This window comes from Trichomycterus rosablanca, chromosome 15 (assembly GCF_030014385.1).
Source record: "Trichomycterus rosablanca isolate fTriRos1 chromosome 15, fTriRos1.hap1, whole genome shotgun sequence".
Classification (NCBI taxonomy): Eukaryota; Metazoa; Chordata; class Actinopteri; order Siluriformes; family Trichomycteridae; genus Trichomycterus; species Trichomycterus rosablanca.
In genome coordinates, this window is record NC_086002.1 from 22,144,678 (window position 1) to 22,161,292 (window position 16,615).

General features: G+C 40.7%; 2 protein-coding genes across 2 annotated transcripts; both read right to left on the reverse strand.

Moving 5' to 3' along the window:
• Window positions 1–280: 280 nt before the first annotated feature.
• Window positions 281–984, reverse strand: LOC134328381 (histone H2A-like). The gene is made up of 2 exons (XM_063009485.1): window positions 926–984; window positions 281–781 (listed from the first exon to the last, which is right to left on the reverse strand). The coding sequence occupies exons 1-2, from the start codon at window positions 982–984 to the stop codon at window positions 409–411; spliced, it is 432 nt and encodes a 143-aa protein (XP_062865555.1). The 3' UTR covers window positions 281–408.
• A 408-nt stretch (window positions 985–1,392) lies between these two features.
• On the reverse strand, window positions 1,393–2,088 carry LOC134328888 (histone H1-like). The gene has a single exon (XM_063010121.1). It carries the CDS (start codon window positions 2,045–2,047, stop codon window positions 1,451–1,453), a length of 597 nt encoding a protein of 198 aa, XP_062866191.1. The 5' UTR covers window positions 2,048–2,088; the 3' UTR covers window positions 1,393–1,450.
• Window positions 2,089–16,615: the final 14,527 nt, after the last annotated feature.

Below are 16,615 nucleotides of genomic sequence, written 5' to 3' on the forward strand. Positions count from 1 at the left end.
TCGCATTTGAAGTATATAACTTTCTAAAAAAATATATTATTGATTATTTCGTTCATTTTGCTTATTATTAGTATTATTATTATTTTTTTTGTTCCATGTTTATTACACAAACACGTTTGTTGCACCACTTTTAATCGTCTATATTGTTGGTTTTGCTACTGCAAGTGATCTATAACTTCACTTATGTATACATATATAGGGACATATGTAAAGATAAGATAGATAGGGAAAAAATCTAATCGTAAATATTGATTTAATTTTACCATGTGATAAATCATGTTTTACAACGTGTGATTCTATGAACAACGATATTACATTTGTTTTGTTAACACATTATCTGGGGAAATTGCACTTTTTCTGTGGAAATGGGTCTTAAAAGAGCCTTTTGGTTATAACACGAGAGCGACTTTACTTGGCCTTGGCTCCTTTCTCGGTCTTCTTGGGCAACAGAACAGCCTGGATGTTAGGCAGCACACCGCCCTGAGCGATGGTTACACCTCCAAGCAGTCTGTTCAACTCCTCGTCGTTACGCACGGCCAACTGCAGATGACGAGGGATGATACGAGACTTCTTGTTATCTCTGGCGGCGTTACCAGCCAACTCGAGGATTTCAGCGGTCAGATACTCCAACACGGCAGCCAAGTAGACAGGAGCACCAGCTCCCACACGCTCGGCGTAATTACCCTTACGTAGCAGTCTGTGAACACGGCCCACAGGGAACTGAAGGCCGGCACGGGATGAGCGAGTCTTGGCCTTAGCCCTAGCCTTACCACCGGTCTTTCTTTTTTAAATAATTTTATTTAACAAAATTCAATCACATTACATCTTTCCGCGTCCACTCATTTCGATGATCAGATGTGTTCGTGGAACAAAACTGAAGTAAACCGAGGGAGAGCTCGAAGCGGTATTATATAGGCAAACTGGCCTCTCTTCTATTGGCTTAGAGCGAAGGCGCAGCTGAGCCAATCCTAAACGCGCCGTCATGTCTCAGGGAAACACATACACGCCCCCTCACATATTGCCCCCCCTCTCTTCTCCTCCGTTCTCCCGCCCATGTAATGTATGATATAGAAAAGCTTCTTTTTAGCAACAATTACATTATATTATGTCACAGTAACATTTACACTAACAATTACATTATATAAGGAGCTCATATACGTGAGTGCACATACATATACACATTTATACGGACAGTTTTATGGGGATGTGTGACAAAATTATTATTACACATAAAACAGGACCAGTCATACTTAGTGTTTTTAACTCCTTGCTTATCACTCTCTCCACAAAATATGTATGTATGGATGGATGCATGTATGAATAGTTGTATGTTTGCATGCATGCTTATATGTATGTATGTGTTTAGGAAACGCGACTCTTTATGGGAGGAAATAGGTGGCTCTTAAAAGAGCTGTTTTAAGAAAATAAAAGTAATAAAACAGGAACATGTTTACTTCTTCTTGGGTGCAGCTTTTTTGGCCTTGGCCGCTTTGGGCTTAGCGGTCTTAGGTTTGGCTGCCTTGGCTTTTTTAGGACTCTTGGCTGCCTTCTTGGGGGTCGCCGGCTTCTTAGCCTTCTTGGGGCTCTTGGTGGCTTTCTTAGCGGCAGCAGCGGGTTTCTTGACCTTCTTGGGGGACTTCTTAGCGGCGGGCTTCTTGGCTGATACCTTCTTGGGCTTCTTTGCAGCGGCGGGTTTCTTTGCGGCCTTTTTCACTTTAGGAGCGGCGGCTTTTTTGGCCGCGGGCTTCTTCGCCTCGGTCTGCTTCTTGTTGAGCTTGAAAGAGCCTGAGGCGCCGGTGCCCTTGGTCACCAGGCTTTTGACGGCGAGTTTGACGCGGGAGTTGTTCTTCTCCACGTCGTATCCACCTGCAGACAGAGCTTTCTTCAGGGCAGCCAGGGACACGCCGCTCCGCTCCTTGGAAGCGGAAACAGCTTTGACGATCAGCTCGCCGACGCTGGGACCCGCTTTCTTGGGTTTGGCCGCGGTCTTCTTTTTAGGAGCCTTGGCGGGGGCCGAGCTGGCCGGTGCTGGAGCTTCTTCTACCATCGTTGTTGGAGCTAAAACGGCGCTAAGAAAGAGCGAGTGAAGCGCTGTGCTCTGTTGTACAGAGACTCCTCCCTCTTACGAGAGGGGGCGGGGCTTTATAGCACACATGAGAACTGTGTAGACTCAACTCGACCAGCGCAGCGTCTGTGTGCTTCCGTGACACATGCGCACTTGTGTTTTCTCATGGCAAATAATGATTAAAATACAAGTCCTGATATAAAATACGAGGTAATAAAGTGCACGTCGGCCGAACATAAGTTCTCTCGTTCATGTAAAAGCCCGCAAAGGGAACCTAACGATGCTCTGTTTCCTTGTGTTCTGCTAAAACAGCACACCGCTCCTGATGCGTAAAGCGACGCAGCGCACATTTCACATCTTATTACACGTAAAAATATGCCGAGGAAACCCGATCTTCTTGTAGACACAGACTGAAAAGAGCAAACAAAGCCTTGGTGTTTTCCACATGCATTTATAAGCGGATGTGAGCTTCCTTTTCTACTAGAAAAATAGGCTGTTTAGTGCGAAGTAAAACACAGCTACCAAGCAGGACTAGGTCGAGTCCAGGGTGCTTAACTGTCATGTAGCTGAAAGAACAAATAAAAAAAAATAAAAAATGAACATAATAATTTAGAATAATAATGATGATAATAAGAAGAACATTTAATGTTAGTCAGAACAAGTCAAAACAACCGTATTCACAATGATGTCTGTTCTAATTTAAAAATTCATGTGTTTCAGCCGCAACGATAGCTAACAAGTGTTAACAAGTGTCATAAGCGAATTAGATAAAAACCATGACTGAAATAGATCAGTTTAGGGAATGTCGTGAGTTTCAGCTGTTCATCTTTTACAAAGCGTTTCCCTGGATAAAAAGAAAAAAAAACATCAACAAGTCACGTACCTCTACTTAGATATATATTATATATTATATATTTTATATATTATAAGTTATTGCGTGTTTGTCAATTTAAAAATCAAAAATGGTCTTCAACAAATGATTTGAATGAATACAGAGCGTTAATGTCATTGTAACACTTACAGATTGACATAATTTTTAATGCTGCGTTTCAGTGAGCAATGACACAACGACTTTCATATTACATGATGCCCTTAAATGATCATAATTTTTCTTTACTGGAGAATGCGGGCATCGATCCCGCTACCTCTCATATGCTAAGCGAGCGCTCTACCATTTGAGCTAATTCCCTTTAAAAAGAACCCTCTTTTACCCTTTTTAAATTGTAATGTACTAACAGAATTGATGCTGCATTATGTAAGGCCTAAAATAGTGCAGGATATACCAACTGTTTAGTGCAGTGCAATAACAAAGCGGCTCTGTGAAGCAAGAACTGAAATCATGATGCATGTAATTCAACATAAAATATATGTAGGTATTAATATCTAGAACTCAGTGCATTATTAGGCTACACATAAATGTAGATTTAAACTGTCCTCTATTTACTACAGTGTGTTTGAAACAGCTGGGTGTACAATTATTTCAAGTACAACTAGATCAAGTACATGCTATTTCAATTAGATATATCTCACTAAGTACAAATCTTTTAACTTTCTAAATAAACCACGTTGTACAGGACATTAGTGCTTACTGTAGTAAGGAACAACTCACCTGAACAGGGACTTGAACCCTGGACCCACAGATTAAAAGTCTGATGCTCTACCGACAGAGCTATTCGGGCCCTACACACTGCTTTATTCCTCACAAGGATGTGACATGAATTAAAAACTTTAACATACGTTGTCCTGTAAAACTGCAATTGATATAAAATGTTTTAATGTTTTTGCAAATATGTGAAATAAACCATTTTTATTTTATATGTTGCTTTTACTTATTAAGCCAAGTTTCATCCTGAAAAAGTACTTTTAACTGTATTTTTTTTTATAGTTTAAAACCAGAGTCAATTTGACCCATAACCTATCAGGAAGGTTAAACCTTTAATCACTTCTCACGTTTGTTTTCGTGACTAAACGTAGTTTGGGAGACCAGAGAGGCTCTCCTGTGATTCCAGTTGGTGATAGATGGTGTAGTGTGTGACCCCCTATCACAGATCAGTCGTGTAGTGTGAAAGCCACACCGACCTGAAAGACTCCCGTTTACAAGAGATCCAGTCGTGTAGTGTAAACTGTACAGAGACCTGATGTCTTGAAAAGTCGTGTAGTGTGAATTTGGCATAAGATGAATCCCCACTAGACTGTGGATAGTGACACCAGAGTTCCAGCAGCTTTTATTTCAAACAGACCAGTTTTTTTGACATCTGACAATCCGGACAACTTTAATTTCAACATAAATTAGGAATTCGGGGGTTTGTTTGGCACAAATATCCCAGTTTCGTGTTATCTTGTCCTTAAATACCCCTTTATGGGAAAAAAAAAAAGTAGCACCAGGAGGAAAACCATGCAGACAAAGGGAGAACATGCAAACTCCTCTTGTGGAACTTTTGGAGAATTGTAAAAAAAAAAAATTATTTGATATGATAATACGAGATCTTGTGACCATGTTGAAAAAATTGTGATGTTGCCTTCTTGTGGCATTTTTAAAGAACTGTTAAAAATTAGTTATGATATGGCAATATGAGATCTTGGTAAAAAAAAAATTCTTGTGATGTTGCCCTCTTTTGGCACTTTTGGAGAATTGTAAAAATGTCATTTGAAAGGTTAATACACTATATTAATAATAATAATAATACATTTTATTTATATAGCGCTTTTCAAGATACTCAAAGACGCTTTACATAAGACAAATAATCAAAACAAATACGTACATACACCATACAAATCATAGTACAAAATCAAAATAGTACATCAACATCAAGAATAATTAAGATAAAAACAAAGAGAGCAGCATAAGACAGTTCATTAAAAAATTAGCTAAATTATGAGAGAGAACAACAAATATAGAACAATTTCTTAAAATTAGACAGAAACAGGACAGATTCACATGCAATCAGGAAACTGAAAACTTTACAAGTTTTAGGATCTAGGACTTCACATTTCTGTCGTGATCTAAGTATAAAAACTATTAAAAAGAATAGCAAAAATAAAAGCATTTATTTCGTGTTGTTACAAGTTAAATGCCATTTTGAATAGATGAGTTTTGAGAAGTGACTTGAATTTGGACAGGTCAGGACAATCTCGTAGGTGTTTGGGGAGAGCATTCCATAAAGATGGAGCAGCTATGGAAAAGGCCCTGTCACCCCAGGTCCGGTGCTTGGTCCTAGAGGGTATGGACAGTAGGTTAGCCTCAGAAGAGCGAAGGCTACGGGAGGGAATGTGCTGATGGAGCAGGTCGGTGAGGTAGGATGGGGCCTGATTATGGAGAGCTTTGTGAGTGAATAGAAGAATTTAGAATTGAATGCGTTGAGCAACGGGAAGCCAATGAAGTTTTTGGAGAACAGGTGTAATATGATCACGGGAGCGAGTATGAGTAAGGAGGCGAGCAGCTGAATTCTGGATATACTGAAGTTTTTTTAGGATTTTGTTAGATGTACCATAAAGGATGCTATTGCAATAATCAATTCTGGATGTAATAAAAGCATGAATCAAGGTTTCGGCGGCAGAAAAGGAGAGTGATGGACGTAGACGTGCTATGTTTTTTAGATGAAAGAAAGCAGTTTTGGTGATGTGATTTACATGGCGGTCAAAAGAGAGGTTGCTATCAAAAATTACACCAAGATTTCGGATGTTAGAAGACGGAGACAAAGTGTCATTATCAATGGTAATTTGAAAATTTTTTGTGGTTTTTGCCAGGGTTGTAGGACCTACGATGATCATATCAGATTTTTCACAGTTTAATTTGAGGAAATTGTCAAAAGTATTCACTCACCCATCCAAATAATTGAATTAAGGTGTTCCAATCACTTCCATGGCCACAGGTGTATAAAATCAAGCACCTAGGCATGCAGACTGCTTCTACAAGTTTTAGTGAAAGAATGGGTCTCAGGAGCTCAGTGAATTCCAGCATGGTACTGAAATATCGACTGTCAGTGCTATTATAACAAAGTGGAAGCGATTGGGAACAACAGCCATGAAGTGTTAGTGCCATGTAAAATAACAGAGCTGAGGCTCATAGTGCACAGAGGTCGCCAATTTTCTGCAGAGTCAATTGCTACAGACCTCCAAACTTCATGTGGCCTTCAGATTAGCTGAAGAACAGTGTGTAGAGCTTCATAGAATGCAGCCAAGCAGCTGCATCCAAGCCTTACATCACCAAGCATAATGCAATGCGTCGGATGCAGTGGTGTAGAGCACACCGCCACTGGACTCTAGAGCAGTGGAGACGTGTTCTATAGAGTGACGAATCACGCTTCTCTATCTGGCAACCCGATGGATGAGTCTGGGTTTGGCAGTTGCCAGGAGAACGGTACCTGTCTGACTGCATTGTGCCGAGTGTAAAGTGTGGTGGAGGGGGGATTATGGTGTGGCAGTGTTTTTCAGGAGTTGGACTTGGCCCCTTAGTTCCAGTGAAAGGAAATCTTAATGCTTCAGCATACCAAGAGATTGTGGACAATTTCATGCTCCCAACTTTGTGTTCCCAGTTTGGGGATGGTCCCTTCCTGTTCCAACATGACTGTGCACCAGAGATAATGCATAAAGACGTGGACGAGCGAGTTTGGTGTGCAATAACTCGACTGGCCTTCACAGAGTCCTGACCTCAACTTGATAGAACACCTTTGGGATGAATTAGAGCTGAGACTGCAAGCCAGACCTTCTTGTCCAACATCAGTGTCTGACCTCACAAATGCGCTTCTGAAAGAATGGTCAAAATTCCCATAAACACACTCCTAAACCTTGTGGAAAGCCTTCCTAGAAGAGTTGAAGCTGTTATAGCTGCTAAGGGTGGGCTGACATCATATTAAACCCTATGGATTAAGAATGATACGTCACTCCAGTTCATATAGGTGTGAAGGCAGGTGAGTGAATACTTAAGGCAATATAGTATATGTCTTGTGACCATTGTTAGGTTTTTCGGAACATAAAAACGTACATTTAATATGGGAAGTTTTACATCCAGGCCGCATGGTCTTCTGTCCAACATGTCGCCGGCTAGGCTCTCTCCCTGACTCCTACAGAGGGGGGGGGAAGGCAGAGCCCGGGGCTTGTTAGCACACTTCATTGGCTCCACCAGCAGTAAAGGAGGAGGAGCCTAGCTGAGTTTAAAAACTGGCGGGGAGAAAGGTTCGGCCTCTTTCTTACGTGGTGTGTCTAGACTGCAGGAGTAAGGAGCGCCGGCCGGCTTAGCTCTGATATATATTCACAGATTATTTTTACACTTAATAAAGTGTTTTAAAGAGTACTTTCTGGACTTCTCGACTGCTTTCTTCAGGACCTTTTTGAACCAAAAGATTCATCCTAACAAATGGTAGCCAGAGGATGGTTCAGGAGGTCTGAGGATAGCATCGAATTAATTCAGCTGACTGAGGTAAGACCAGGAATTCTGAAAAAATCTTTTGTACTCAGTACAAGGCGCGCGCCTGCTTAAGGTAAACAGACGTTCTCTGTATATATATTAGATGCATTTATTATTTAGCGTACTGAGTGTGAAAGTGAATCTCAGAATCCGTAAGTGTCTGATTAAATTACTAAAGTATCATTAGATAGTTTAAAACTGTGAATATATGTTGGAGCTAAAAAATTTATGTTTCCTGATTGCTGAGTTTGAATCAGACCGAGCAAAATAAACGGTAAAGGGCTGTTCGGCAGAGGCTTCACCCGGAACACCATTGGAGCGAAACGTGTCTGTCTGTTTCAAAAGCAGGGGCGCGTGATTCGAAAGATCTAAGTTTTAACGAGTCTGGGACTGGGTTAATTCTATAGATCTAAAATTTTCGAGCGTTGGATCTAGAAGTCTGGCAGTTTGAAAAACGAGATTCTATGATTCGAGCGTTGGAAATAATAGGGTCTGGCAGTTTTAAAAACGAGATTCTATGATTCGAGCGTTGGAAATAATAGGGTCTGGCAGTTTTAAAAACGAGATTCTATAATTCGAGCGTTGTAAAACCTAGGGTCTGGCAGTTTTAAAAAACGGGATTCTATGAATGAGCAAACGTTGGAAATCTATTACCTGGCAGTTCAAAGAACGGGGTTCTATGATTTGAACGTGGAAATCTTAGGCGTCTGGCAGTTTAAAAAAACGGGATTCTATGAAAAAGATTGTCCTAGAATTCGGACTTGGACGGTTTTGGGAACGGAGTTCGGTTAATTAGACTACTTTAAATTCTAAATTTGGTTCGAAAACAGTACATCGGGAGTTTGTTTGTCAGTGTTTCTGTGCGTATTTATATGTAACCTTTTGTTTGTCCGCCATCTTGCACACGCGTGTTTTTCTGTCTGTCCGCCATTTTGGCATTCTGTCTGTACGCCATTTTGTCTTGGGAATGCAACGTGGTCTCCCGTCTATCCGCCATTTTGTTTCTTGAGAACGCAACGTGGCTTTGTCTGTCCGCCATTTTGGCTCTGGGTTGCGCAGCGTGGTTTCTTTTGTTCGGCGGCCATTTTGGACCAGAGAGCTGAGCGTGGTTTTCTGTCTGTCCACCATTTTGGCTCTGGGAGAGCTGAGCGTGGTTTTCTGTCTGTCCACCATTTTGGCTCTGGGAGAGCTGAGCGTATTTTTTTGTGTATCCGCCTTTTTGGCTCCATGTGAGCAGCTTGCCGTATCTTGTCCATCGGCTATCTTTGTCTTTGTACGCCTGGATTGGGTAAGTGCTGCAGTTAATTTTATAATCAACTTTATTTTTATAATCTTAAGATAACTGAGTTAAGATGAAGTATTTATGGTACCTTATTAAGTGTGTTTTAAGGTAGATAGCGCTCTTGAACTTTAAGGTTCTTAAACCAGGAAAGAGTGGAATTCATCCATGTGTGACATAGGACATTTTCACACAAATAGTTAAGGAAAATCTCCTTAATCAGAGTTGTTATAGTGAATAAGATTAAAAAATTTTTGACTAACCCAACGCTTGTTAATCGTGTTAGGAGCTTTGCATGTATTGTTGAGAGATTGTTATATTGTTTTTTGTTTTAATGTGTGGGGTAATGCTGGGCAATAATTCGACATCAATATGTCGCAAGTGGGGAATGTTTCAATAGCGGGGATATGATTTTAAACAAATTCGATCAATACACATACATACACGAATCCAGTGCTTAGTGTTACCGCTCTGATCGCACTGGTTACTGTAACACAGTAGTTTTTAAAGCACATTTCACAGACTGTAATTTTGCTTTTGCTTAAGTATGTTTTGTATTAGTAATTGTTACATTTTGAATAGCATCTGTTACCGAGCAAAATAAATAAAATAAAAAATCGAAAGAAATCGCGGCTGTGAAACTGCTGCAGCGAATTTTGCGACAGTGAGTCGAGTCTTTTGTCTCGGTTCCTTTTGAAGAGCCGCGTGTTTACATGGCGACTGCCGGAAGAGTCGGTTCCTTTGTTTCGGTTAGAAGAGCCGATTCATAGATTCGAATCATTTTGCGACACATCGCTAGTGTTTATACAGTTTGAAAAAGTTTTATGTCTTTTGAAATGACGCATTACACATCCCTAACTGTTTTAATTGTTGTATCAACATGTTTCTTCTATTGCATTTGAGTTAAGGACAACATTTCTTCTATTACATTTGAATTAAAAACTACTGTTGAGGTTTGTATCCACTCCTGTTTACATTACACAGAGGAGACCCCCTGCTGTTTACTCGGTGAGTACATTTTAAATGAGTTATTTTCTACTTTTTGCTTGAGTGGATTTTCAGAGTAGTAACTTTACTTGTAATTAAGTAAAGATTAATTAAAGTAATAGTACTTTTACTTGAATACAATTTTTTGTACTCTTTCCACCTCTGATTAAGACATGTGTTGATATATTAGATTATATATTGTCAAAGCTTATGTTTATTTGAGAGTGAGGTCGTGTTTTTCACTGTGTACAAATGCTGAATACAAGTAAAAGGTAAAAGCTAATATGTTACTATATCTAAAATATTGTGTAGTTGTAAAGAGTGAGATTTCATAGCCCTATAAATCTTATGAGGTGTGATCATTTGTTTGCCTCTTGAATTAAATTGGAAATAATGCCAGAAGGTACCACTATTTCTGTAGTTATAATAGGTGATCTTGAGGGTTATACTTATCTAACTCGGTTAGTGCCAAATTATGTTCTATAACTGAAAGGAAAACATCTCACGTATCAAGTTAATGATTGTATAAATACTACAGTGTACTTCTAAAATTGAACATTATTATCAAATGCTGTAATGTACTTAATCCTACCACTTTTTACTAATTGCAGGAGATGGTGAACATCATGACTGTATTACTCTATCTATTTTTTCTGGGCCTGATAGGAATCCTGAATTGGAAATGTTTGTGAAAGGATTTGCATCCAGAGATGCTGCAACAGACAGGAAACAAGTGGGCTTAGTTAAAATTTTAGCAAATGATACTTTGTGTCATTGTCCCTCCTATTCAATTTAAGTGGAACTATTTAAGTAAAGTTTTGTTCCAATTTTACAGGACAATGCCAGAGGTGACACTGCTGACAAAGCTGTTGCACACCTTCCACTGCTCACTAACGACATTATTTGTTTACAGGTCCAGCTAACACCAGACTTTGATTGAACTAACTTTAAAATTCTGTGCTTTCCAACAGGATAAACACATTTAGAAGGTTTATTTAATATTTTATTTTCAAGATTTGATTGTAAAATTTGAAAAAGGGGGGAGTATTATGGCAGGAATAAGAATTTATGTTTAATATGCCGCTTTGTGTATGAAATCCTGTGATACATTGTGCTGGGGCAGCTGGACTGGCAGACCTACGGATATGCATGCAGGTTCAGGTACGTATATGCATGCAGATTCAGGGACGCCTGGTGAAGGTAATCTTCAGCCTTACCTCACATATGAGGACATTACATTTTGGTTTTGTTATGCCTTATTCCTTGACCTGCTAAACCTAGACCGATTGTTCCCATTAGTGGACATTTTTTGTCTGCCAGCTAGTGGTAGCAAAAGTACTAGAACACTAATAAAGTTTGTTTGTTTCTTTATTGAGATTTTGACATTATGTTTTGCACTTTGGTTACATTTATGACAGGAGCGGCTCAGGTTATATCGGGCATAGTCGTGGACAGTTCAGTGTCTCTGGTTCGCCTCGCTGGCATGTCTTTGGACTGTGGGAGGAAACCGGAGCACCTGGGGAAAGCCCACGCGACAACATGCGGGCTCCGCGGAGGGGGGACCTTCTTTGCTGTGACAGTGTGCGACGGTACTACCCACTGAGCCACCGTGTCGCCCAACTAATAAGGTTAAAAACAAAAGGAATAGGGAAAATGCATTGAAAAAATCAAAGCTCGGGTCTCAGGAGATTAAATATAATTGCTTACACGGACTCCGGTAAGATTCAATTTAATTGGTAATATTTTTTGGAAATTGTTAATTGGCAATTGTTAATATTTGATGCTTGTGTTGTATCCGATGAATCTTTTCTAGCTAATTGATCAGGTCAACTCACTCATTTTATATTATATAGTTTATTGAAGAAGTTAGATTGGTTCAATGTGGTGCAGTAAACCTTGTGGCAATACTATGCATGATCATAGATGAGTGCAATTTAAAGATTGAGGGAATAGTGAGAAGAAAATAACTTGTTAGGAGAGAAGTACATGAAGGGGGGTGACTGGAGACCCAGGTCATAGGTTTCACAGACACACAGCAACCCAGCGGGGGGTTGAGGAAAAATTGTGAATACCAGATCTTGCAGATGTGTGTCATGGCTGTTGTTGCATTCTGATGTTTGAGTAAAGCAGTGTTCAAGAGGCATATGGGGTGCTGAGGTACAGAATGCCAAAGTAATGACATCATCAGACAAGAGGAAGGGAAAGCTGATGTGAGACTGGATGGAGACGTTATGCAGTGAAATCTCAAGACCGTGTGGGACAGTAGTGTGTTTTAATAGACATCCACCTGAAGATCTGGGTTCCATAATAAAAAGTGAGGGGTTCGGTAACATCTTATAGAGGTTTTGGATGTATTTTACAGTAAGGTATTAGAATAACAATAATTCGTGTAGAAAAAGTTTTGGTTACAAGAGTAAATTAGAAAGAGCTACAAGTGCTTGTGTTTTAGTGAGAGTAAGGATGCAGGTACCATAGTGATGTGGGGTTAATGACATTTGTAGGGAGATGTAACAATAATACAATAGAGATAGTATAGGTTGGTAGTACTTTGCAGTGAGTTAACTAAATGGAACTGTTTAAGTAGAGTTCAATGTGATTTCAGATGGCCAAAGTGGATCAAAGCGCTAGTGATGATGAGCATGAGGGATTGGCTGACTAGGAGCAGGAGATGGTCATGTGAGAGTCTGTTGGATTGTGGGAAATGTAGTCTGTATTGTTAGAAGCAGGAGGTGTGTTAGTACCAGTGACCAAAAGTTGGGGTAAAAATCTGAATGAATAAATAATATAAGTCAGGGGTTTGTAGGACTGATGGAAGTTGATATAGCAGAGCTGTTGTTATTTTAAGTATGGCAGAGAAAATAATAAATAGTGGATTGGTGATTTGTATTGGAAAAAATGTGATTTAGAAAATTTGAAGGCTCTCTAGCATGCGACGATGATGAAGTAGAATAAGTGTAGAAAATGTTAGATGTAATGTGTATGCACCTTCTGCTCTGATCAGTTTGAACTGTTTGAAGTGGAATTTTATATAGCAGGAAGGGTTGTGAAGTAATTGTTTGTTTCCAGGGGATCACTGTCGATTGCCTTGAAGTATATGTTTGTTTCCATAGGACCATTGTCGGTCGCGGTGAAGTGACTGTTTGTTTCCAGGGGATCACTGTCGATTGCCTTGAAGTATATGTTTGTTTCCATAGGGCCATTGTCGGTCGCGGTGAAGTAATTGTTTGTTTCCAGGGGATCACTGTCGATTGCCTTGAAGTATATGTTTGTTTCCATAGGGCCATTGTCGGTCGCGGTGAAGTGATTGTTTGTTTCCATAGGGCCATTGTCGGTCGCGGTGAAGTATATGTTTGTTTCCATAGGGCCATTGTCGGTCGCGGTGAAGTAATTGTTTGTTTCCAGGGGATCACTGTCGATTGCCCTGAACTATACGTTTGTTTCCATAGGGCCATTGTCGGTCGCGGTGAAGTAATTGTTTGTTTCCAGTAGACACTGTTGTTGTACTGAGGTTTACGTTCTTTTGTCTGAGTTGTGTTTGGACAACCGAGTGAGTTGTGCCAGTGAATGTTAAAAGAATACTCGTATTCTTCGACTAGGCAGGAATCTTCTGTTCTAGGGTGTGTCTCGTTAAAACCAGTTTATCTTTGTCTTAATACGTGTTACAGATTTTGCTCGAAAGGTTGTTTAAAGCGGTCTAAAATGTCTAATTTAACACATAGAGAATTTATCCATGTCTCACCCACTAACTCAGGAACCAACCCCAACCAACATCAAAGCTTATAAAGACAATTACACCTGTTTCAGGAGCAACAAACCAGAACCGATAAACAGGGGACATTTTTCAGAAGGGATGTGTGTATGAATGGGTGTCTGTCGCTAAAACACTGAATGAACTGCCAAAGGCAGCTCACTTGCGGCCCTGACGCTAACCTTCCTTACTCGCCGGCGCCACATTGGTGTCAGAAGTGGGATCGTGGTGTTTGGGTGGCTCTGATGGTTTGGTGAGCCAATATGCCCGGTCTGTCGGAGTGCGCTAGCCCAGGTGGCTGTAGGGGCAGGGTGCCCGGTCCAGCAGTGGGTGGAAGAGCGACTCGGCAGTGTAATGGGGTGCGGTCCGGACATGGAGCCACCCAGTAGACGCTGGTGAGTGGGTCACCGGGACGGTTGACCATTAGGGAGGGGGCAGTGTAGCGTCGCCACTGGGTCTGGCACGGGCTTTACCCAGAAAGCCTTGCGGCAGTGGTGTCTAAGCTCACCGTGGCCGTGTATCCTGATGTTGGGAGTGGGGTGGCTGCAGTGAGGGCTGGGTAAGTAGCTTATATGTTTGTCTGTTGTATGATTGTATGTGTGTATGAATGGGTTAAGTGGCTAGAAGGGATGTTTGGGCCATGGAAGGAAGTTATTGCGAGTTTGGTGATGTCAGCATGCGTAGGATTGGTAATTTTAGTGATATGTTGTTGTGGTATCCCGTGCATCAGGGTATTAATAGAAAATTTTTTAATAGATATAGTGAGTAGAGGAAGCAGAGGGGGGCAGGATCCACCAGTTATCCAGATGGTGTTGGCCGATTTGTCGAGATATCATGTAGATGATGATGAGGAGGATACCCTTGAAGGTGGGCCGGAAGACCCACTTCGAGCGGCATAAGTGCTACTAACTCTGCTTAATTAAAGGCAAAACCGACCAGACAAGATGAGGAGAGAGGACCAGCACTACTGATCACACACCGTGATGAAGGAAGGAGACTTGGAAGGACTGGCAGAGGCAGACACTGAGGGGACTGGAAGACCCACTCCAAGGGACAGAAGTGCCACTAACTGGACCTGCTACAGGGAACTAAACACAGCAGAAAGCCCGACAAAACCGACTATGTGGAAGAAGAGTCCAGCGGAATCAACGGAGCGGAACAAGACGAGGGGGGAGAATTTAGTTAGACTAGGAGACAAAAACATAAACATATAGTTCGCAGACACATAGACCATCTTTGAAAACACTAGTTAAGTGCAACACACATAGTTTAGCTACAAAACGCAAGGGGTTAGTTCAGGATTGTTTACAATGTATATATGTTTGGTACTTTTAGGAAATGTTTGTGCTGCTGTGGAAACAGGTAAGACCGACAGGGGAGAATCCATAAGACATTAGGAGTCATGCAGAGACACAGGAGCTATGGGCCCCTTCTGAATATCTGCAGCTCCGTCTGGTGGAGGACAACCTGAACGGACTTCCTGTAGAAGCCACGCACCCATTGTGTTTATTTTATTTTTCTTCTCTTTTTGATTTCCTATTTTTTAAATTACTTTATTTTGATTTCCTGTTTTTATTATTTTTTTGTTTATTTGTTTGTTTTAGGGTTAGGAGCTGTTGCGATAGGTACGGTTCCTTTAGTTTAATTGGTAGCCTTTTTATTTTTAGAAACGTTTTATTGTATAAAATTCAGCCCAGTGGCCATGTAGTCAGAAGGGGTTAAATTGGGGGGTTGCTGACGGCTATCCTTATCTCCTGGGATCTAGAAACACCTAACCTATAGTTAAAAGTTATTGTGAAAGCATTAAGATGCTTTCAAGGGGGGGATTGTTAGGTTTTTCGGAACATAAAAACGTACATTTAATATGGGAAGTATTACATCCAGACCACATGGTCTATTGTTCAACATGTCGCCGGCTAAGCTCTCTCCCTGACTCCTACAGAAAGGGGGGGGAGGCAGAGCCCGGGGCTTGTTAGCACACTTCATTGGCTCCACCAGCAGTAAAGGAGGAGGAGCCTAGCTGAGTTTAAAAACTGGCGGGGAAGAGAGGCTCGGCCTCTTTCTTACGTAAGGAGCGCCGGCCGGCTTAGCTCTGATATACAGTATATTCACAGATTATTTTGACACTTAATAAAGTGTTTTAAAGAGTACTTTCTGGACTTCTCGACTGCTTTCTTCAGGACCTTTTTGAACCAAAAGATTCATCCTAACAGTTCCTACCAAAAAACTTTAAAGATCATAAGAAAACCTTCCGGGAACGTTACTGGAACGTTACTTTAAACACATAAGAAAGAAAACCTTAAGGCAACTTTTAGATAACGTTCTCTGTTAGTTTTCATAAAACCATGAGAGAACGTTAGGTTTCATAGTTCCCGGAACGTTCCGGGAACAGCGCTAATATTTTTGACGAAAATAGAACGTTCCCATAACGTTATGGGATGGTTCCCTAAAAATAACCATAGGGGAACCAAAATCTTACGTTACGGGAACGTTCTGTGTTAGCTGGGGTTCAGTATTGTAACTGATACAGGACGCGCTTTGTTCTGTATTTTTATCAATGGGAGACGGGTGGTGTGTATGAAACAGAAGGAAACTGCTGCTACTGTGGGAATTAGAAAGCGTTTGGTTATTATATTAAGTAGTATTCACTTTTATTCTTAGTAACGGTGTGTGCGCGCTGGTTATAGCAGCATAACCTGGATAATACACCGCTGTATGAGTAGCACAGTGGGTAGAGTGCGTTGAAGGGCACAGTCATGAGAACAAAAGTTTTATTTATGGTGTTAAACATTTATTATTTTCATTCTTTATAATTATAAATCAGAACCATATTTTAGGCAAAACAACAACGCACTCTACCCACTGTGCTACTCATACAGCGGTGTATTAAACAGGTTATGCTGCTATAACCAGCGCACACACACCGTTACTAAGAATAAAAGTGAATACTACTTAATATAATAACCAAACGCTTTCTAATTCCCACAGTAGCAGCAGTTTCCTTCTGTTTCATACACACCACCCGTCTCCCATTGATAAAAATACAGAACAAAGCGCGTCCTGTATCAGTTACAATACTGAACGCAGCGTTTAGTCTCCAGACAAAGAAGGATTCTGTATTTTACAGGA